This window comes from Neoarius graeffei, chromosome 21 (assembly GCF_027579695.1).
Source record: "Neoarius graeffei isolate fNeoGra1 chromosome 21, fNeoGra1.pri, whole genome shotgun sequence".
NCBI classification, from domain to species: Eukaryota; Metazoa; Chordata; class Actinopteri; order Siluriformes; family Ariidae; genus Neoarius; species Neoarius graeffei.
Window position 1 is genome coordinate 4,651,480 of NC_083589.1, and position 22,544 is coordinate 4,674,023.

Below are 22,544 nucleotides of genomic sequence, written 5' to 3' on the forward strand. Positions count from 1 at the left end.
TTTTTAGGTGAAACTGTTTGATCATTGTGAGGTGTGTTTTAGATTCGTACCCATGAAATCGGTCAGTCTGAAGGCCTGAGGTGTTTAGGTTTGTACCTGTGGAAACTGTCCGCCATTTTAAAGCATTTAGGTCTGTACCTGTGAAAGCTGTCCACCATTTTGAGATGAACTCGGAGGTCCTTCTTGGTCAGGTGATCCAGCATGCGTGCGTCCACCAGACACTCCATGAAGTAGCTGCGATACTGAGGTAGGCCGAGACTGGGCAGCCACTCGTTACCTATCCACTCATGATTCATGTCCCCGTATGCTAATGTCTAACACACACACACACACACACACACACTTCAGACATCTACACACTCGGATAATAAATAGTATTACTATATGAGTAAACACAGGTTCTGTTACTTATTTAAAACACAACAGTACTCCAATAGTGCAGCTACAAATCACAGGTTTGTATCAATGAACTCATTTTAATGTTATCGTTTCTATAGTAACAGCTCATTCACAGGGACGTGTACAACAGATGCGCTACATAAACTGATTTTTTTTAAAAATTGTTGGTGTAGTGAAGTTTTATTAAAGTAAGGAGAAATGTGTGTCATGTTTCTGGAAGGAGTCTCCAGTGTTAGCACTGCGTAACAGTCAGAGATGACGCTGGAACTTTAGGTTTTTACGACATCTTCAGGACAGAGGAGTTTACAAAGGTAAATAAAGTTAACGATGTTAGCAAGATTAGCCGTCAATCAGAACCTTACCTGAGACCAGCTTCCTTCTTCAGACTCTGACTTCTGTTACAGTCCACAGTGTTAACAGACAAAAACACACACACACACACACACTTTTAGGAAGGTCTTAAAAATGCAGTTAGCTAATGCTAGCTATACTACGACCTCCACAGCAAAAGTAGATTAACTACAATGAAACTATGTCCAGATTTCAAATAAACTTCTGCTAAGTAAAAAAAAAGTTAATAGAAATAACATGGCTGCCTGATAAACCGTTTTGTTCTTGTGAGCATTCAGTCATCTTCACTAACTGACAAAAGAAATAGCGACAGCACTTCCTACACTAAAAATATGTTTTGTATTCATTAAAAAATTATATATAATAATTATTAGCACCACTTTGCTACTCAGTTGATAAAATATATATGTTATTTACCAGCTTAAGGTCGATCCGTATGGTGAAATACCGTGATCGAGGTCTTGAAAGTACTGAGCGAGGCCCTCTGGGCCGAGGTCAGTATTCAAGGCCGAGGTTACGGTATTGCACCATACGGACCGACCTTAAGCTGGTAAATAATATATTTTATATTTTTTTCTTTACCAAATTCTAACAGAAAACGAGAGCGCCCGAAAGGGGAAACCGAGCCGAGCTGCCATTTTGAATCCTCATTCACGGCTGTAATGCAAATGGCTTCCTCCTCGGTATACAAGTGCACTTCCATGGCAGGAAAAACAACTACATTTTGCCACCTATGTAGTCCCCTATTTATACAAATAGGAGTCATTCAGGATTCAGCCATGTTTTTGCTCGGCGTTAGCAACAGTTAGAGGTTTTTAGCTTTCTCCTGAAATGTTTTCTTTTATTTCTTCTTCCTCAGGGGAGTAAAACTCGCTTTCGCTGTGAACACTGTCGTTATCGCTATCCATGCTGTAAAATTAATGCTATTCTCCTGAGAAATGCTGGCAAAAATTTATAAGATTTTTGATAATCTTATAAATAAATCTTGTAAAAAAAAAAAAAAAAGATAAACGTTGACAAAAAAAATGCTACTATGTTTGTTGCTGTGAACGAGTGAGTCGCCAGAGGTCCATAACCGGGGTCCGTAACTGGAGTCCGTATCATAGGATACAGACCCGCTCGTCAGCCAATCAGAGCGCAGGATTTGATGGAAACCAGACCGCAAAACAAAAATTTAAGTTATTTTAGAAAAATAGGGACATCCTCACCGTATATCGCTACCTGAAAACACATCTAGTTAAACTAGCTAGCTAAGATCGCCGCGAGCAGAGCTACTGCCTGACTGTGTTTTTAATTATTTTTTTTTAATTTACACCATATTCAACTAGCATGTCATACATTAATTTGGGTTAAATCTTTTTTAAAGCTACCTAGCTACGCAGCTAACTATCATAGAATTACTTTATTTGAGTTTGATATTAAAAGTTTCAAGGCAGCTGAAAGACAAACCTGGATGTCTAGACTGAAGTTGTGATGTTTTATATACGTGTTTTTAATAAGCTAATATGCTTAGCTAGTTTAACTAAAATGAGTTGGTTTATGACCACAACAACATAAACAACCACCTTTGCTTTAGAAATGCTAATTAACTACCCAGGTTAGGACTTTGGCCCGCACTGCTAACATTAAAACTGACTCCTAGCATATTTGTGCTAGCTGTTTGTCTGACTAGTTTCGGCTAATCGTTTTGTCAGAGTTGCTAAAATGCTAATAATGGATGGTTGCTAACATCTCAGCTCTGATACCCTGCTAGCACCCGGTACTGTGTTTATAACGGCAGAAAATCCATTTAAAGAAAGGTGTGGTTTTTTTTTTTTTGGTTTTTTTTAAAAAATATATTAACATTTTAAAACACAAATAAGCAAGGAAGGAGAATAAACACACAGGTTATGGATCTGATGACACAAGTGTGTAAGATGTGTGAGACGTTCAGGAAAAAGAAAAAAACTGTGTGAGAGTCAGCAGGTGTAAACGGAGAGCAGTTTTATTTCACTACAGGAAACTTTAATCAGCTGTTTATCAACTTTTCAGTTCAGTTTATTTTATGTGTTGTATGTACTGTATATATCATAATGTCTATTAATTACCCAGCGTCTGTCTGTCTGTCTGTCTGTTTGTCTCTCTGCCTGTCCAACAATCCTCCTATTTCCTTCTGTCCATCAGTCAAATCGAGGGTTCTTTCTGCTGATATAAGTCTGTCTGTCTGTCTGTCTGTCTATTGGTCTATATACTGTATTTATATCTTTATCCCTGTGTTTGGTAATTTGCTTCTCAGTCTGTCTCTCTAGCTATCTGTCTGTCTCTATGTATGTCTGCTAATCTCTGTCTTACTGTCTGCTCATTTGTCTGTCTGTCTCTCTGTCTGCCCATCCTCTCACTTGTCTGTCTGCCAATCTTTGTCTCACTGTCTGCTTGTCTGTCTGTCTGTCTCTCTGTTGATTAGTCTATATACTGTATTTATATCTTTATCCCTGTGTTTGGTAATTTGCTTCTCAGTCTGTCTGTCTGTCTGTATCTATGTATGTCTGCCAATCTTTGTCTCACTGTCTGCTTGTCTCTCTGTCTGTCTCTCTGTCGATTAGTCTATAGGGGTGTTCACACGGCAACTTTTACTCTGGTGTAGCGCCGGGGCTGCTCCGGTAGAGCGTTCACACGGTACAAAGTTATAGCGGTGTCGCCCCTGAAAGCTGCTTAAACCGGTGCAAATCTAACCCTGCTCGGGAGGCGGTTTAAGAAATTTACTCCGGAGTAAATGCTAGTTTGCGGGGCAGCACCGATATAAAATGGGACGTCTGAACGCTACAGGGGTAGACTCACTACACGCGAGGAGAGTTGATTACATACGGGCATTGCATAATTTGCATCCTGGTATTTTGCGCTTCCAAAATGGCGACTATCAACAACAACAGAACTGCGTGTCTTCCAGTGTTGCCAGATTGGGCGGTTTTAAGTGCATTTTGGCGGATTTGAACATATTTTGGGCTGGAAAACGTCAGCAGTATCTGGCAACACTGGTGTCTTCATCCACATTGTTTTCCCGGCGCTTGGTGATGCCATGACAACCGGGAAAAGGAAGTACATTTTCACGCATGCTGCGCATATTTCATTTCCGCATTATTACTATCGTATAGCACGGTCGCAAAAACTGCCGTGTGAACGCAAGTGGGGCTGCACCGGTGCTAACACGCTTCTCTCTAGTAAGCAGGTTTGTGACGTGTGAACGCTGCACAAAATTTACACCGGTGTAAGATATATCGCAACAAAATACATCGGTGCAGCATCAATTCAAGTATGTGCCGTGTGAACACCCCTTATATACTGTATTTATATCTTTATCCCTGTGTTTGGTAATTTGCTTGTCTGTCTGTCTGTCTCTCTCTCTCTGGCCATCTGTCTGTCTCTATGTATGTCTGCCAATCTCTGTCTCACTGTCTGCTTGTCTCTCTATTAGTCCATATACTGTATTTATATCTCTATTCCTGTGTTTGGTACTTTGCTTCTCTGTCTGTCTGTCTGTGTCTCTCTCTCTCTGGCCATCTGTCTGTCTCTATGCATGTCTGCCAATCTCTGTCTGTCTGTCTGTCTCTCTGTCCTTCTGTCTCTCTGCCAATCTCTCTCACTGTCCGCTCATTTATCTGTCTGTTTATCTGTAGATCCATTTGTCTGTCTGTGTGTCTCCCTGTGCCCATCTATCTGTCTCTCTGCCTAAGAGTCTGTTCATCTGTATTTTCTGTCTGTCTCCATATCGATCTGTGTATTTACATCTCTGTCTCTCTATCTAATCATTCTGTCTACCCATCTATCTGTCTGCCTGGATGTCTTTCTTTGTCTGGCAAATGTGTGTCTCCATTTATATATCTGTCTGTCTGAGAGTCTCTCTCTATCCAACCTGTCTGTCTCTCATCATCGGATCAATAATCTGTCTTAAGATCTGAACCACACAGTAATATTCATGACATTAGGACAGAAATGTGTGTGTGTGTGTGTGTGTGTGTGTGTGTGTGTGTGTGTTTGGGGGGGGGCCCAGCAGGATGAAGAGCAGGTGTGGCGGAGGGATGGATAGATGGAGATACAGAGGAGGATTAACTGACCGTTTTAGATGGCGCTGAGAGCGTTTCCATCTCCTCATGCGTCACCCACACGTTGCCTGATGGCTAAAGTGGGCGGGGCCACAGAGAGTAGCCGTCCAATCAGAGAGGGGCAAGCAGTGTTAAAGAAGAAGAGCAGCACCACTGTAAGCCAATAGTGTTACAGCATCACGGTCAGATCATGTGACATGGCGCGCGCACACGCACACTCAGCGGGTTAGTAAACATGAACCATATTAATGAGAGAAGATGGCGTGAAGTGAAAGAAAGGATTTTAATTAAACGTGTTTGAAATCATTATTGGGTGAGAAATGAGCTCAGAGTGATGGAGAGAGAAAAACACACATGAAAGATTTTTAATTAAAAAGATTTTTTAATATAAAAATAACCAAAAGTAAAAATGAAAGGAGAGAGAGAGAGAGAAGGAAAGGAAAAGGGGGTGAAGGTTGAAAAAAGAAAGAAATGAAAGACAAAGGGGGAAAAGGAATACATCAGGAAAAATGAGACAGAGAGAAGATAAAATGATGGGGGATGAAATAAGGAAGGAGGGATGGAAAGCAAGGAAAGATGAGATGAGAAGAACGAAAGATGGAGAAAGGAAGAAAAGAAAAAAAACAACAAGGTGAAGGAAAGATGGAAAAGAAAGAAAGAACAGGAGGAACAGCTGTAATGTACCAAGTTGTCCTATGAGCACAGTAAAGTGCGTGTGTGTGAGAGAAATATCACATTTTAGCTGTTTCTGTGAAAGTAAATGTGCTACCATGACAACAAAATGTGAAAGCAAGTAGAAATTAAAGTGCACATAAATTCTTTCTCTCTCTCTCTCTCTCTCTCTCTCTCTCTCTCACACACACACAAGGAGCAGGAGGGTTTAAGCTCATGTATGTGTGCTGAGAGGTTGGTGGGTGTGTGTGTACTCACGGTTCTGGAAGTGGGCGGAGCAGATGGACTGGTCAGTGACACCATTTCCTGGATGGCGAGGCGCAGTTTGAGGCGGTGCAGTGGGTTACTGATGCCGATCTCACGCTGGATCTCCGTATCGGACAAAGCCGACATGATGGCACCGCTCTTCACATTCGCCCGGCACGCTGCCACATACCACGCTGGCATTCCTAACCACAGCTACACACACACACAGAGTTACTTCACATGATCCATATTCATACACACTCAACTGCATGAACACAGAGCAGCCATTAGAGTTTCGAGGAAGGAAAGAGGAAAGCAACAACTGAAAGAAAGGAAAGAATGAAGGCAAGAGAGAAAGAATAACCGAGATGAAGGAACAATCAATAGAAAGAAGGATTGAAGGAGATTAAGGAAAGAGGGAGCAAAAACTGAAAGAGCGAAAGGACGGAAAGATGGACTGAGAGGAAGGAATGACAAGAAGATGAAAGAACAATGGAAGGAAGGAAACGGAGGCAGGAATGAGGAAAGAGAAGTGCTGGAGAAAAAGGCAAGACAGAAAGGAACGGTGAAAAGAGAAGGAATGAAGGAAAGAGTTCTCGACTGTTGAATGTTGTTGTAACAAGCGGAACATCAAGTGTCCTGTTTATCTGAGCAAAGAAAAGTATTGAGTGGGTCTTCAGACTGGATGGAGACACACGCACACACTAGTGAAGAGTAATATGTATAAAATCCACAGTTATATAACACCATATTTCTAATTTTCTCTGAATGTAAGGTTTATTAAAGGCTGCCATAAGATGGCGCTGTGAACACATCCATCTGTTATCTGTAGCCGCTTATCCTGTACAGGGTCACAGGCAAGCTGGAGCCTATCCCAGTTGACTATGGGTGAGAGGTGGGGAGAACATGCAAACTCCACACAGAAAGGCCCCCGTCGGCCGCTGGGCTCGAACCCAGAACCTTCTTGCCGTGAGGTGACAACGCTAGTCACTACATCACCATGCCGCCCCAGTGAACACATTAAATAATGTAATGTACATCACACTTACAGCTGCTTTTAGACTCTTTACACATTTAATACACCGTTAACATTATTATTACTCCTAATAATAGTACTAATAATACTCTGAAAGAATATAAAAATAAACAAAGTATTTATAATAAATAATGCACATTAACAGTGGCACGGTGGTGCAGTGGTTAACACTGTCGTCTCACAGCAAGAAGGTTCTGTGTTCAAGCCCAGTGCCCGACGAGGGCCTTTCTGTGTGGAGTTTGCATGTTCTCCCCATGTCCGCGTGGGTTTCCTCCGGGTGCTCCGGTTTCCCCCACAGTCCAAAGACATGCAGGTTAGGTTAACTGGTGACTCTAAATTGAGCGTAGGTGTGAATGTGAGTGTGAATGGTAACTTGTCCAGGGTGTACCCTGCCTCTCACCCATAGGCAGCTGGGATAGGATCCAGCTCGCCAGCGACCCTGTACAGGATAAGCGGATGGAATGCACATTAACAAAATAATCCATAATTAAACGTGTATTAACTGCATGTTGACAGATCATTAAACATAATCTGGATTTAAATGTTTTAATCTTTATTTGAAAAACTGACCTCTAATTTAAATTCATTTAAAAATCTGGATGTAAAATATTTTAATACGCAATTAAAACAGGAATCTGAGTTTAAAACACTTCAGTCTTGATCTAAAACAGTTTCTTCCCAATTTAAAACACTTTAATCTGGATTTAAACAATTTCATCTCAGTTTAAAACACTTTAATCTGGATTTCAGACACTTTAAACATGGATTTAAAACACTTTTAATGTGGATTTAACACAATTCATCTGGAATTTAAAAAAAAAAACACTCATCTGGATTTAACACAGTTCAACTCAGTTTAAAACACTTTAATCTGGATTTAGAATACTAAACACAATTTAAAACTAATCTAGATAAACAATTTAAGTTGGATTTTAAAAATATTTTAAAAATTGAGTTTAAAACATTAATAGAGTTAAACACAGTATACACACACGCTCCTGTAGCCTCCTGAGTGCAGTAATGGCAAGGTGACCACCACATTGTGTGTGTGTGTGTGTGTGTGTGTGAGATTGAGAGTGCAGGTTTATAAGAGCAGCTCTGAGCCAGTATTTAACAGCAGTACAGTCATTCCTGACCACCACAAACTGCTGATGCGCGCACACACACACAGAGCTGCAAATATGATTATGCAAGCACACCCAGCGCCGACTTTGTCTCAGGTGCTAACTAAAATAATTGCCTCGCTGGCAGTTCGGAGCATCGTGGGGGAAAATCAGCACTTGATTCAGTTTAAGTAGTACTGGGTGTTAGTGTTGTTTTATTACAGTCCAGTGTGTACTCAGATTTCTCCATCCCAGCGCTCTCATATTGTTTCCGATACCCTTGTCAACTTAACGACTGTGTATTACAGGACTGTGCACTTTTTTGATCTCATAACGATCCGACTGAGCCTTCATGATAGCAATTTTTGCTATTAGCTGGATTGCTCCTGCTCCCAATGCCACTATAACCAACAAGACCCCAGTACCCATCCTCAATCCTACTATAACCAATCAGACCCCAGTACCCATCCTCAATGCTACTATAACCAATAAGACCCCAAGACCCATCCTCAATACTACTATAACCAATAAGACCCCAGTACCCATCCTCAATGCTACTATAACCAATAAGACCCCAGTACCCATCCTCAATGCTACTATAACCAATAAGACCCCAGTACCCATCCTCAATACTACTATAACCAATAAGACCCCAGTACCCATCCTCAATGCTACTATAACCAATAAGACCCCAAGACCCATCCTCAATACTACTATAACCAATAAGACCCCAGTACCCATCCTCAATACTACTATAACCAATAAGACCCCAGTACCCATCCTCAATGCTACTATAACCAACAAGACCCCAGTACCCATCCTCAATACTACTATAACCAATCAGACCCCAGTACCCATCCTCAATACTACTATAACCAATCAGACCTCAGTACCCATCCTCAATACTACTATAACCAATCAGACCCCAGTACCCATCCCCAATACTACTATAACCAACAAGACCCCAGTACCCATCCTCAATACTACTATAATCAATCAGACCCCAGTACCCATCCTCAATACTACTATAACCAATCAGACCCCAGTACCCATCCTCAATACTACTATAACCAACAAGGCCGCAATACCCATCCTCAATACTACTATAACCAATCAGACCCCAGTACCCATCCTCAATACTACTATAACCAACAAGACCCCAGCACCCATCCCAAATACTACTATAACCAACAAGACCCCAGTACCCATCCTCAATACTACTATAACCAACAAGACCCCAGCACCCATCCCAAATACTACTATAACCAACAAGACCCCAGCACCCATCCCAAATACTACTATAACCAACAAGGCCGCAATACCCATCCTCAATACTACTATAACCAATCAGACCCCAGTACCCATCCCCAATACTACTATAACCAACAAGGCTGCAATACCCATCCCCAATACTACTATAACCAACAAGACCCCAGTACCCATCCTCAATACTACTATAACCAACAAGACCCCAGCACCCATCCCAAATACTACTATAACCAACAAGACCCCAGCACCCATCCCAAATACTACTATAACCAACAAGGCTGCAATACCCATCCTCAATACTACTATAACCAATCAGACCTCAGTACCCATCCCCAATACCGCTGTAAACAATCAGACCTCAGTACCCATCCCCAATACCGCTGTAACCAATCAGACCTCAGTGCCCATCCCCAATACCGCTGTAAACAATCAGACCTCAGTACCCATCCCCAATACCGCTGTAACCAATCACACCTCAGTGCCCATCCCCAATACTGCTGTAAACAATCAGACCTCAGTACCCATTCCCAATACCACTGTAACCAATCAGACTACAGTTTCTGCCCAAAGCATCACTGTAACAAGCAAGACAAACATTCCTGCCCCCTAAGCTAATGTTAGTAGTCAGATGGGTCACAGTTCCCACCCCCAACTTATTAATCCCCAAAGCCACTGTAAGCAGAGTTTGTACTTTGTGTACAACACACTGTCCCATATGCCACTGTAACCAATGAACCTGCAGTTCCCGACCCCAGGAGCACCAATAATAATCGATTCATAGTTAATGCCCAAAGCATCACTGTAACCAATTGTACTTTAGTTTCTACCCCTAAGCTGCTATTAGCAGTCAAACAGTTTGCAGTTTCTGCCCCAACCAAAGTGTTCACAGTTCATCCCTAAAACATCACTGTAACCAACTGCACTTCCTATCGTCACTACCATCACGATCAATCATACTACACTTTCTGTCCTCACTGCCACTGTTACCAACCAGAGAGTAGTTTGCATCCCCAAACCCATTGTAACCAATAAGATCCAGTTCCCATTCCCAGTGACACTAACCAATCAGACCACATTTCCTGCCCCCAATGCCACTGTTATAAATCAACTTGAAAAAATATTACAAGGCCGATTCCAAAAAAGTTGGGACTCTGTAAAATATAAATAAAAACAGAATGCTTGACAAATCTTTTTTGACCTATATTCAATTGCAGTTTAATACAATCCATCCATCCATCCATCCATCCATCCATCCATTATCTGTAGCCGCTTATCCTGTGCAAGGTCGCGGGCAAGCTGGAGCCTACCCCAGCTGACTATGGGTGAGAGGCGGGGTACACCCTGGGCAAGTTGCCAGATCATTGCAGGGCTGACACAGAGAGACAAACAACCATTCACACTCACATTCACACCTACGGTCAATTTAGAGTCACCAGTTAACCTAACCTGCATGTCTTTGGACTGTGAGGGAAACCGGAGCACCCGGAGGAAACCCACGCTGACACGGGGAGAACATGCAAACTCCACACAGAAAGGCCCCCGTCAGCCACTGGGCTCAAACCCAGAACCTTCTTGCTGTGAGGTGACAGTGCTAACCACTACATCACTGTGCTGCCTGAATACAATACAAAGACAAGATATTTAATTTTCAAACTGATACATATTATTGTTTATTATTATTATTATTATTATTATCAGTTCAATTTATATAGCGCTTCTCTCACACCCAAGGTCGCTTTACAATTACGGGGGGGGGGGGGGGGGGGGAAACATCAAAAGAGGGTCAGGATGAAATTCCAATGGGGTAGCTACCACAGTCCCACCAAAAGGCACACAAAGATAAATCCCACAGCACCTGCACAGCTGTTGCAAAGTCGCCGGGTAATATAGTTTGGAACACTGCGCAATGGATCCACAAAGCGAGCACAGACGCACCACCACACAGAACACTGGTATGTCCCAAACCACCTGCATGGCCACTGCGACGCCACCAGGCACAGAAGCACCACTGCACAGAGCGCCAGACAACCCTGATGTTAAAAGAGCAATGAGCTCACTGCAGTCCATAGCGAGGAGCACAGGCATCACCCATGGTGGACCAAGGCCTGGAGGGAACCGATGCCCAAAACCAGGTCCAGAGCTATGCCACAACCGGCGGACCAAACACTCAAACAAAATCAAACATTAAACTGCACAAACACGAAAAAGAAAAACCAAAGGAAAAAATAATAATAAAACAAATAAAAAGCTCCGGTGAGAAGTGGCAGCCAGAACGCGCATGGCGTATTCTCAAACGGAAAAACTGGAAACGTATATACACATTCTGAATTTGATGCCTGCAACACTTTCCAAAAAAGTTGGGACAGGGACAACTGGGAAAATTGTGGAATACTCAAAACACACCTGTTTGGAACATTCTACAAGTAAACAGGTTAATTGTGTATGAAAGGGGCATCCCTGAAAGGCTCAGTTATTCACAAGCAAGGATGGGACAAAGTTCACCACTTTATGAAAAACTGTGTGGGCAAATAGTCCAACGGTTTAAGAATGTTTCTCAATATACAATTGCAAGGAATTTAAATATTTCACCATCAACAATCCATAATATCGTCAAAAGATTCAGAGAATTCTGAGAAATCTCTGCACATAAGGGCCAAGGCTAAAAACCAACACTGAACGCCTGTGACCTTTGACCCCTCAGGCAGCACTGCATTAAAAACCAACACGATTGTACAAAAGGACATTACTACATGGGCTCCGGAACACTTCGGAAAAGTCCTGTCGGAAAATACAGTTCAACGCGACGTCTATCATGCAAAGAGAAAGCCAGGTATCTGCAACATCCAGAAATCCAGGAGCAATCCAGGAAAAGTGTGCTGTGGTCTGATGAGTCCACATTTTGAATTGTTTTTGGAAATCATGAACGTTCGATCCTCTGGGCTAAAGAGGAAAAGGGCCATCCAGATTGTTGCCATCTGTGATGGTATGGGGGTGTGGTGGTGCCCATAGCAGGGGTAACTTGCACATCTGTGAAGGCTCCATTTTTCAGGGACATCCCTGCTTATTCCAGCAAAACAATGCCGAGCCACATTCTGCACATGTTACAATACAGTAGCTTCATAGTAAAAGAGTACAGGCGCTAAACTGGCCTGCTGAAAATGTGTGGTGCATTAAGAAGTGCAAAATATGACAACTGTTGAGCAACTGAAATAATTTTTCAAGCGAGAATGGGAAAGAATTTCACTTTCAAACAGTTAGTGTCCTCAGTTCATGGACACTTACTGAGTGTTGTTAAAAGAAACACTGATGTACCACAGTGGTGAGCATGCCCCTGTCACAACTTTTTTGGAATGTGTTGCAGGCATCAAATTCAGAATGTGTATATTTACATAAAACAGTAAAGTTTATCAGTTTGAATCTTAAATATCTTGTCTTTGTATTGTATTCAATTGAATATGTCGAAGAGGGCGGCACGGTGGTGTAGTGGTTAGCGCTGTCGCCTCACAGCAAGAAGGTCCTGGGTTCGAGCCCCGGGGCCGGCGAGGGCCTTTCTGTGTGGAGTTTGCATGTTCTCCCCGTGTCCGTGTGGGTTTCCTCTGGGTGCTCCAGTTTCCCCCACAGTCCAAAGACATGCAGGTTAGGTTAACTGGTGACTCTAAATTGAGCGTAGGTGTGAATGTGAGTGTGAATGGTTGTCTGTGTCTATGTGTCAGCCCTGTGATGACCTGGCGACTTGTCCAGGGTGTACCCCGCCTTTCGCCCGTAGTCAGCTGGGATAGGCTCCAGCTTGCCTGCGACCCTGTAGAACAGGATAAAGCGGCTAGAGATAATGAGATGAGATGAGATTGCATATTTACACTTTTTTAGTATCAAAGTTGTAGAACAACCCTTAAATGGTGCAAGGAGAAACTAGATCAGGGAATAAGTCAGCTTCAGTGTCGTACTTCAAAAGGCATCACTTCGTTCTTATTCGATTTAAAACTAACATTTAACTGTGTTCCGATTTGGTTGTGTTTTTCTCCTCAGGCTCCTGTATCTGTACTCAGTGTTTGACAGAAGTGTTATTTTACTCTGCAGAGGGCATTTGGAAATGCAGTACTGGTACAAAGCCAGAGTCCATGTTGTGGAAAACCATTTACAGCAGCATGAGGTTTATGAAGGGAGCTCTTACCTCCAGCCATGCGACAACAGTAGGACCATCCCACTGTGCGAAAGGCAATCCTTTCCTCCTCGCCTCCTCCAGCAACTCATGCCTAGACAGTAGAGACAAACAGACAAATAGGGGAGGGAGGGAGGGAGGAAGTGGGCAAAAGAGTGAGGAGACTTCAAATGGACAAACAGAGAGATAATTTATCTCTGTTATCATTAGTAGCCAGACCTTCCCTGCTTTCATGTCCTCTGATAAGAACAAAAACACGTTTCTTCTGAGCCTTGAAATGTCTTTCTATTTCTAAATGCCTCTCAGTCTTCTCCAAGTCATGATAAACTCCGACTGTTCTTCTCCTGCTTTTTTCCACTCTGAATGCATATTAATCACAAGAGAATGAAGAAAACGTTGCTATCTCCACAATACAGAACTTTTCCTAAACCCATGATACGTTTCTAATGTTGCTCCACAATCTGTAGTGCAACCTCTGCTGGAACTTTACTGCAGTTTCTCCCCTTTCTATGCAAAGTGGGCGGAGTTCATCTTGGGTACAGTATACAGTATTACCAATCACAAAGCTGACGTCACTCATCTTACAATGCAACGTTTTATTAAAAAACTGTGCTCGTGCCAGAATGATGTTCTCAAATATGAGAAACCTCATATAAACACTTAAAGCTGATTGGAGGATGGTGGCCATGTTTCTTATATACATATACACCTTTCACATATTATGAAATTAGTTCAAAATAGCTAAGGGGTCTGAATTTGTTTGCACCAAGTCGAGGAATTAGAAGGAAAAAAAAAAAGAATTAAATCTCGACAAGTAATGATTCTTGACATAATGAGGAAAACATGAGTAGTGGGAATGCCTGAGTATGACTTGTAGTTTGGCGTGCACAACTTGTTTTAAAATGCGTGGCCAACTAATAAAGTGCGTTTCTGCAATCACTGGAATGAGGATATACAATATTCCAACATTGACAAATATGTCCACGATATCCAAAGACATAATCTGGGCAGTTAATAAAGAGTGGACAAATCTGTTTGAGTTTTTCAAAGTAAATAAATTCCAGGCATGTTATAAGTGAGATAATACTAATCCTGATCTCCTGATATCAGACTCAATTTCTGGTCGTGCTGTTTTTCATTTCCGCCTCCCTTGTTATTTCCTGATATCAACAAGCTTCGTTGAGCGTTATCACCAGATAATATATTTTAAAAAGCCACCATGAGAAACGCAGATGAAAGTTTTGAGAGATATAAAACCACCCAGCTCCTGTCTCTGGAGTCTCCACTTGCTGACACCATGACTATAAAATTAGCAAGAAAAATGGCGTGTAATTATTGAAAATAAACCATTATACCGCATTATCACCCTCATAAAAAGTCTGCATGATGAAGCAAACACCACCCTTAAAACTGGATTTTCCATACCAAGAGTTAGTGAAATGATAATCATGGGGCAAATTCAGAAAGAGGAAACTGGCTGGAGAACCTGCAGGCACTTCGCTAACAAACAAACAAACAAACAAACAAACAGCAGGCAGAGTTAAAGTTAGCGTACTTTCCAGGGACAGTTTGGACAAAAATGCTAATGTGTCAACAACAATACATGAAAACTGACAAAATATCTCGCGAGTTAGTTAATATTAGTGTTATTTATTAGCACCAACACACAGGGATTTTACATCATGCTAACAAGCATAGTAACTATGGGATTTTATACCCTGCTAGTGATGTTAGCATGTTAGCTCATCATCCTTCACGTCTAATATCCCATAAAATCTCTAAATGCTAAAACTCCGAAAACACCACAAACACCACCCCTGAAATCTGAATGACCAAAAATCAACAAAAGGAGAAGCAGATGGTCACACTATTATGGTGATGATACACGGGGCAACTTTTTGGGCAATGTTGCCGAGCAATGTTGCTGGGCAATTGCGTTTTGACTCTTTTCTATTGAGATTGGGCAACATTGTTTCTTTCTGAATGGTTTTGATAATCTCTGGCAACTTTTTGAGATAAGCCAATCAGAACGCAAGTATCGAGTCATGTGACCTCTGGTGAGGTTCGGATCAGAAATTTCAAACAAATATAGCGGCCGCTCAGTGTCAGTGGAGTGAAGAGATGGAGAGACTCCTCATCTGTTTTTACGCCGGTAAGTTGTTATTTTAATATTCTATATGGAGGAATTTACCTCACCAAAGCTCTAAAAAACAACAGACAGCTTGATTAAATGGTCACAGCAAAAATTAAGACATCGATTTTTTTTAGCTAACTGTAAACTGCCGTTGCTAACTGTTGTTGCCCATTGTTAGTTGCCCTGAAAAGTTGCCCTGTGTCTCACCTAGTTGCCCGTTGCCAGCAACATTGCCCAAAAAGTTGCCCCGTGTATCATCACCTTTAGACTTTTGAATCATTCATCATGCTAATAAACATGGTAAGTGTGCTGTTTTGTGTCCTGTTAGCATTTTTGTATGCGAAAATCCAGTACCCAAAGATTAGCAAAATGAGAACATTTCGAAAGGGAAACGGGCAAGACAACTTGACTAACAAACAACAGGCATTAAGATACAGTGATTTAAAAGGGTTGGGTAATTTTAAAAATACTAAACTAGAAGCTAGCAAGGTATGAAAGGAGGCAATTCGGAGAGCCATGCTAACTGCTACGACCCGCACAGAAATCCGAGTTGATGTTAACGTATTGTGAATCTAAGCACTATAGCAACTACAGGGTTTGTTGTCTTGCTAGTGTCCCCGGAGCCAAACTATTAGCTTGGTTCACATTTTTGTCCAACTTTCCCACTAACTGGAACATTCCAGAGCACTGACAGGAAGTCAACATTGAATGGACAGTGATTACGTGGATGTGCTGGATATTTCTTCCTCAGAAGATGAATTAATAATGCAAAAAAATTAAAAAGTGTTTGCAGTGCAAAGTAAGGACACTTGAATACATCAGAGAGAGAGAGAGAGAGAGAGAGAGAGAGGTCAATTTACTAATCAGCAGGGCCAGGAATAAAGTACTATAAGAAGTTAGTGCTAGCGTGAAGGAGAGGTCAAACTGTATGCAAATAAAATAAAATAAAAAGTCTCTTCACTTAAATGTGAAGAGTTATGGAACAAAAGAAAGAATTTGCTTCCTGTGCTGGTCAGTTTAGCGTTGACAGAGTTTATTTAGCATTAGCAACCCCGCAAATATCTGTGTGCCGTCTCGTTCTGTTTTTTTCCCTCTAAAATCAAATCAAACGATGGTCACACATAATTGCCTAATTTTATTTCGGCCTGAGAAAGAAAATATCGAGCCAAAAGTTAAAGCTATACTGCCTTTCAGATTTTTCAGGTGTAGGCCATAAAAAGAATTTTCCCCGACACCCAATTATTTTTGTTTAGTGGACCGAAAGCTACGGAATTCAAATCACAGACTTCCAATTTTATTAGTTGTTTTTTTTTTTTTAAAGAGAACAATTAATGAATTTAGAGCAACGTGCCCCTAAATTCTCCGCTATTTTTTCCTGCTTCACCATGACCCAATTCAAGATACTACGTCATTCATCACGTGGTGGGCTTTCCCCGTTTACACACGGCATTGTGAGGTACAAATTTGAAACAGGAGAGAAAAATGGAGGACGTGAGTGTGCGAATGGAACGTGAAAGACCGACTACAGTAACGGAAAGAAAGCGAGAAGAAAAGACGTTATGTTATATACGAAGGAAAGGAAACACAGGACCAAACTAATAAATATGGGCGCTCAGCGAGCACCTCGGTGTGATCAGCTGTTCGTTTAGCGACAGAATGACGGAACTGTCAGTGCACGCTCAAAGGGAAACCTGTAGATGGCAGTAATGCAACACTGTGGATGCCAGCTGCCGTAAAACCCAAAAGAAGAAGAAGAAGGTAAACCTGCTCATGCGCACACGGACTTCCTCTGTCTGCTTGACTGTGCGAAGTGAGCGATTTCATGCACATTATTTGCTTTAATCCCCTCAAATTAAATAACTTCCCAGCCACAGAATGACCTGATATTTTGTGAGATATTCCAGAAATAAACGTATATCACAATGGCCACATTTCAAAGGGAACTAAATTTCACCAATTTTATGGAATCGAAAGGCCGACTCGCTTTTAATTAAGAAATTTACACTAAACTTTTTTAAGCCCGTTCCAAACTTTAATGTATGGCATAATCTGAAAATACTGGTCTTAATCAAAATGTTGAGATAACGAGAGCCAACTAGAGCGTTGCTGAAGCCCAGAACGTGCTCAAAAAATGAAGCAGTGCAGACAGAGCGCTCTTGGTCCGAATAATCCAAGTATTGTAAATCTTTTTGGCTGGAATGACACCCCACACCCGAGGATGAGGCTGAAGCTTACCTGGACATCATTGAGGGCACATCCTTGGCATGTCACTGGCACTGCTAACCAGAGAAGCCAAGCTAGTGGCCCACAGTCTGCTGCCTAAGAGCCGGCTGTCCACAAATGATTCTACTCATTAACCCCAAAAGAAGGGAAGAGGTGGTTTATTTTCCCCCTTTGGCTCCTCAACTGTAAGCGATGGCTGAGGCCAATTCTGAAATAACGAGAGAATGGGTGGGACTTGAGCAGTTTACTGTATCTGCCAAATTCCAGTTGGCACACCTGGGTGGGTCCAGACCACCTGTCTATATTGGTAGACCAATGGATACTCTGCACTGCTGTTTCCACAGCTGAGGAAAAAGACAGAAGAAGTCAGAACCACTGGTACCTCTATCTGGACCAAGAATCAGGGATAATAATGGAATTAACTGGAGATGGTCCTCTTACAGTTGTACCCAAGCCTGATGAGACAGACTGATTCTGCGTGGACTTTTGCACAGTGACTTAAAAAAAAATTGCTCTCAGCTGAACCAATAAATTGGTCTGCCATGTTCTCTGTGAGGTGTGTCACCAAAATCTGCTAAACTATTTTGATGATGTCAGATGATCATGTTTGTGATTGGCTGAACAAAACCTTAAAGTGCCATTCCACCATTGGATGTATTCTTTGGCATAAAATACAATACATTTTGACAACATATATAAATGGTATCACTAGATAGAGAAATCTTTTAGCTTCAAAATGATATATCAAACATAATTTTTCGACAACGACAAGTATATTAATTTTGCGACCAAAGTCACCTACCCTTTTAATTTCCACGCGTGATGTCATCGGCAGGTTCCCCTTCTTGTGTACCGTGTGACATGGCACATATTATCAGCAATGGCAGATAGAACGCGATAAAAATAATACCAATAAATCTAGCTAATACCAATAAATCTAGCTAACTGAAAGATTAACTCAATTTTTTGCAATTTTTTTGGCCCCCATATACGAGGAGAAATGACTCTCTCACTTTGGGGGTTTCCTGGTCTAAAAATAGACCGACACATGGTACACAAGAAGGGGAACCTGCCGATGACATCATGCGCGGAAATTAAAAGGGTAGGTGACTTTGGTCGCAAAATTAATATACTTGTCGTTGTCAAAAAATTATGTTCGATATATCATTTTGAAGCTAAAAGATTTCTCTGTCTAGTCATGTTGTCATAAAATATATTGTATTTTATGCCAAAGAATACATCCAATGGTGGAATGGCACTTTAATTAATTAGTTTGACCATAGACACTCGTCACTTGTCAAATGTTTTAGCTACTAAGGCCCCTGTTAAAGTTGTATTCAAGAGAGATGGTGCCGTGACCCGGTCCTTATCTTTACATGTCTGATATGAAATGTTCAGGTTGAGTGCGTCATGTAATGAGTGTTTTGTTTCCTCCGAACAATGCTCTGATGCTGGAGGGAGGGAGGGAGAGAGTGAGTTATGACAAATAACATACACACAAAGAAGAAGAAATGTAACGCAATCCAAAGAGTTGATGATCCATAACCAGAGAGGGAACCTGGTTATTGCAATCCAGCACACGATGCACACTGATACACACATCAGGAGGAAGGCCTCAGCATGGCAGGCTGTTTAGTGTTAAACACACACACACACACATACACACACTCTGAGTTTCCAGGCAGAGATGCATCTTCTACAGTACTGCAGAAGGGAAGAGTCACATGTACATTCGTGTGAGAGAAAAGGCGGTGGTGGTGGTGGTGGAGGGAGGGGTGTAGACGGCAGATGGACAGAGAATAGGTCCGAGCCCTCGTAGAAAAACACACACACACAAAAGCACGAGACAAGACTGTAAAAAATGCAGCAAAGTCTCAGCAACGCAAACCAAACTTACCCGCTGATGAGGAGACGAGAAATAGAGAGAGAGAGAGAGAGAGAGAGAGAGATAAATAGAGTGATGCAAGACAAAATTAAAAGTCTGTTACTGAGCATACTGTATGTACGACACATTATTTTTGAATCCTGGTTATTTTGAGTATCTTTATTTGTTTCTATTTAATATTCATAACCCAGGGCATCATGACCATTCAAACACAACCCCCCCCCCCTCCCCCATTTTGTTTTAAAGCTTTTTGATATTTCGTTGTGAAATATTTAAAATGAATCGATATTTTCCATGTATTTAGTGTACAAAGCCCAGCTACAAACATTATTACGGTAAACAAGGTAAAAAAAAAAAGCTAAACCATGAACGTTATAGTAAACAGGCTAACATATAAACTAGCATTAAAATAATTATAAATTATACGTAGGAAAACGAGCCCTGTGATGACCTGGCGACTTGTCCAGGGTGTACCCCGCCTTTCGCCCGTAGTCAGCTGGGATAGGCTCCAGCTTGCCTGCGACCCTGTAGAACAGGATAAAGCGGCTAGAGATAATGAGATGAGATGAGATGAGACGTAGGAAAACGTAATCCACAAATATTGTAAATCCACCACAAAATGAACTAGAATCATAGGAAGCAAGCGCAAGAAATCTAAACAAATTAGCATTATTTTATAAACAGGCTAAAACCCAAGCTCAGGCTAGCGTGAACTGGCTAAAACACAAATTAGCATTATAGTAAACCAAAACCATGTTTACTTTAACTAAGCTGCTGTTTGTTAAACTGACCAGAATACATAAACGTTAGCATTAAACAGGTTAAACCACAAGCTAGTAACAATGCAAACATGCTAATAACCTGGATAACTCATTATCTCTCATTACAGTATCCGCAGAAACCCATTGCCTCTCATTAGGCATGCGAAACACAAACTAGCATTACAGTAAAACAGGCTAAAACACAAACTAGCATTATAATAAACAGGCTAAGCATATATTAGTTATTCTCACTGACTAAACTAGCAAAGTTAGTTTGTTTAAAATCTAGGTAAAATTATCTTGGATATCTTTTCTGTGGGGCGGCACGGTGGTGTAGTGGTTAGCGCTGTCGCCTCACAGCAAGAAGGTCCGGGTTCGAGCCCCGTGGCCGGCGAGGGCCTTTCTGTGCGGAGTTTGCATGTTCTCCCCGTGGGTTTCCTCCGGGTGCTCCGGTTTCCCCCACAGTCCAAAGACATGCAGGTTAGGTTAACTGGTGACTCTAAATTGAGCGTAGGTGTGAATGTGAGTGTGAATGGTTGTCTGTGTCTATGTGTCAGCCCTGTGATGACCTGGCGACTTGTCCAGGGTGTACCCCGCCTTTCTCCCGTAGTCAGCTGGGATAGGCTCCAGCTTGCCTGCGACCCTGTAGAACAGGATAAAACGGCTAGAGATAATGAGATGAGATCTTTTTCTGTTGAAAATCTGTTGTACAATTAGCATATTAGCATAAAACAAGTGTGTGTGTTAATAACAAGTGCATGATGCCCCATTCATAACATCTGTGTTCATACAGCATGCAAAATGAACGTGTGCAGTAATAAACAGAACAGTCGTCCAGCGCAAACATCATGATGGGAAAACAAGCAGAAAATGAAAGTCAGGTCATTAGCATGGACACAGTGGACACATTGCTAACATGCAGCAGCAATGCAGAGCACTCGGTTCTCCTGCTGTGGAGAGAACAACACACTGCAGATGTTATTGAACCTATATACATTCTAACACACACTCATATGTGCATTTTTAAGTTACCGTACAACCTAAAGCGCTAATTTATTGCCATGTTGCTATAATAGAACTTTGCTCTGGGTAGATTCTCATTATTGTGGTATTTTATGCAGTATTTCATACCAAGACTGGTCTATAGTCCCACAGTTCCTGCAGTTCTCTAGTTGTCCACTAGGCTCCACCGCCCCCAGTGCACCAAACCCTGTACTATTCCCAAAATCCCAGCATTACGTTTGATACTAGTGTTCCCCTAGTTCCTGGTATTCTCCTCACCTCCACAGTTTCCCTAGTTCCTAGTGAACTCTCAGTGCCCTCTACTTTCCTAGTTCCGAATTTTCATGTTCCTTGTTCCCAGTATCCCATAGTGCCCAGTGGCCTCAAATTTCTCCTGTTCCAGTGTGTCTTCACAGTTCTCTTGTTTCCAGTTCCCCTAGTTTAACTCCACTCCACTCCCCGGTTTACTGCAAGCTGGCCTAGTATTTAGTGTGTCCGGCGTCCGCCTCTCGATTGGGAGATTGTGGGTTCTACTCGTGATTGGGTCATACCAAAGACCACCATAAAAATGGCACCTACTGCCGTCTGGCAAGACATGCTGCAATACAGATGCGAATGGGGAGTCAAACTCTCGTGGTTACCAGAGAACCAGCCCCCCCCCCCCCACTTTAACCCTAGCTGTATAATAAGCGAGAGGCCCAGGGCTATAGAAGCGGAGATCGGTGCAGCCCGATGTACCTTAAAGGTCACAGGCAATGGTCATAGGTGAAACGTAGAATATCAACTTTATTGTCTAGAAGAACGACCCAAAAAGTGAATTCAGTCTTCCTGGTGTCTAATTTGCACCCTAAAATTGAATAAAACAGTTAAAATATACTGTTTTGCCCAATTTCCGCAGGTTTGTTTACATCTCACTTATGTGCACTTTCACTGCCAGGGGGCGTCGTCGTGACATCATTTAAGCCAAACAGACCAGGAGCAGTTCTGTGTTTACCTGCGAACCGAACACACGTGTACGGACTTTGGTCGTGAGAGGTTGTGTAAAATGTCTAAAAGCGATAGCGATTTTGAAGTAGGAACTCTCCAAATTGAATATCGAGAGGTGAAACCATATATGTATGAACCTATGGCCGTTGCGAAGCAATCGGTGAATGTGGCTCACTGGTTTGACCGTGCAGCCTCGGAATCGGACAGCGACTCGGCCGACTCTGATCGCAGTGACCCC

The 22,544-nt window shown here is 42.0% G+C and overlaps 2 protein-coding genes across 2 annotated transcripts in view; both read right to left on the reverse strand.

Annotated features, from left to right (window-relative positions):
- rps16 (ribosomal protein S16) overlaps positions 1–22,544 on the reverse strand; it is a 457,927-nt gene that overhangs the window by 334,421 nt on the left and 100,962 nt on the right. The gene's annotated exons all lie outside the window — the stretch shown is intronic.
- ppfia2 (PTPRF interacting protein alpha 2) overlaps positions 1–22,544 on the reverse strand; it is a 204,181-nt gene that overhangs the window by 2,226 nt on the left and 179,411 nt on the right. The window contains exons 20-24 of the mRNA XM_060903793.1: positions 13,327–13,408; positions 5,760–5,960; positions 4,842–4,904; positions 762–794; positions 139–314 (exon numbers count right to left, since the gene is read on the reverse strand). Of these exons, the coding sequence (XP_060759776.1) occupies positions 139–314; positions 762–794; positions 4,842–4,904; positions 5,760–5,960; positions 13,327–13,408 (555 nt within the window). The remainder of the gene's footprint in view (positions 1–138; positions 315–761; positions 795–4,841; positions 4,905–5,759; positions 5,961–13,326; positions 13,409–22,544) is intronic.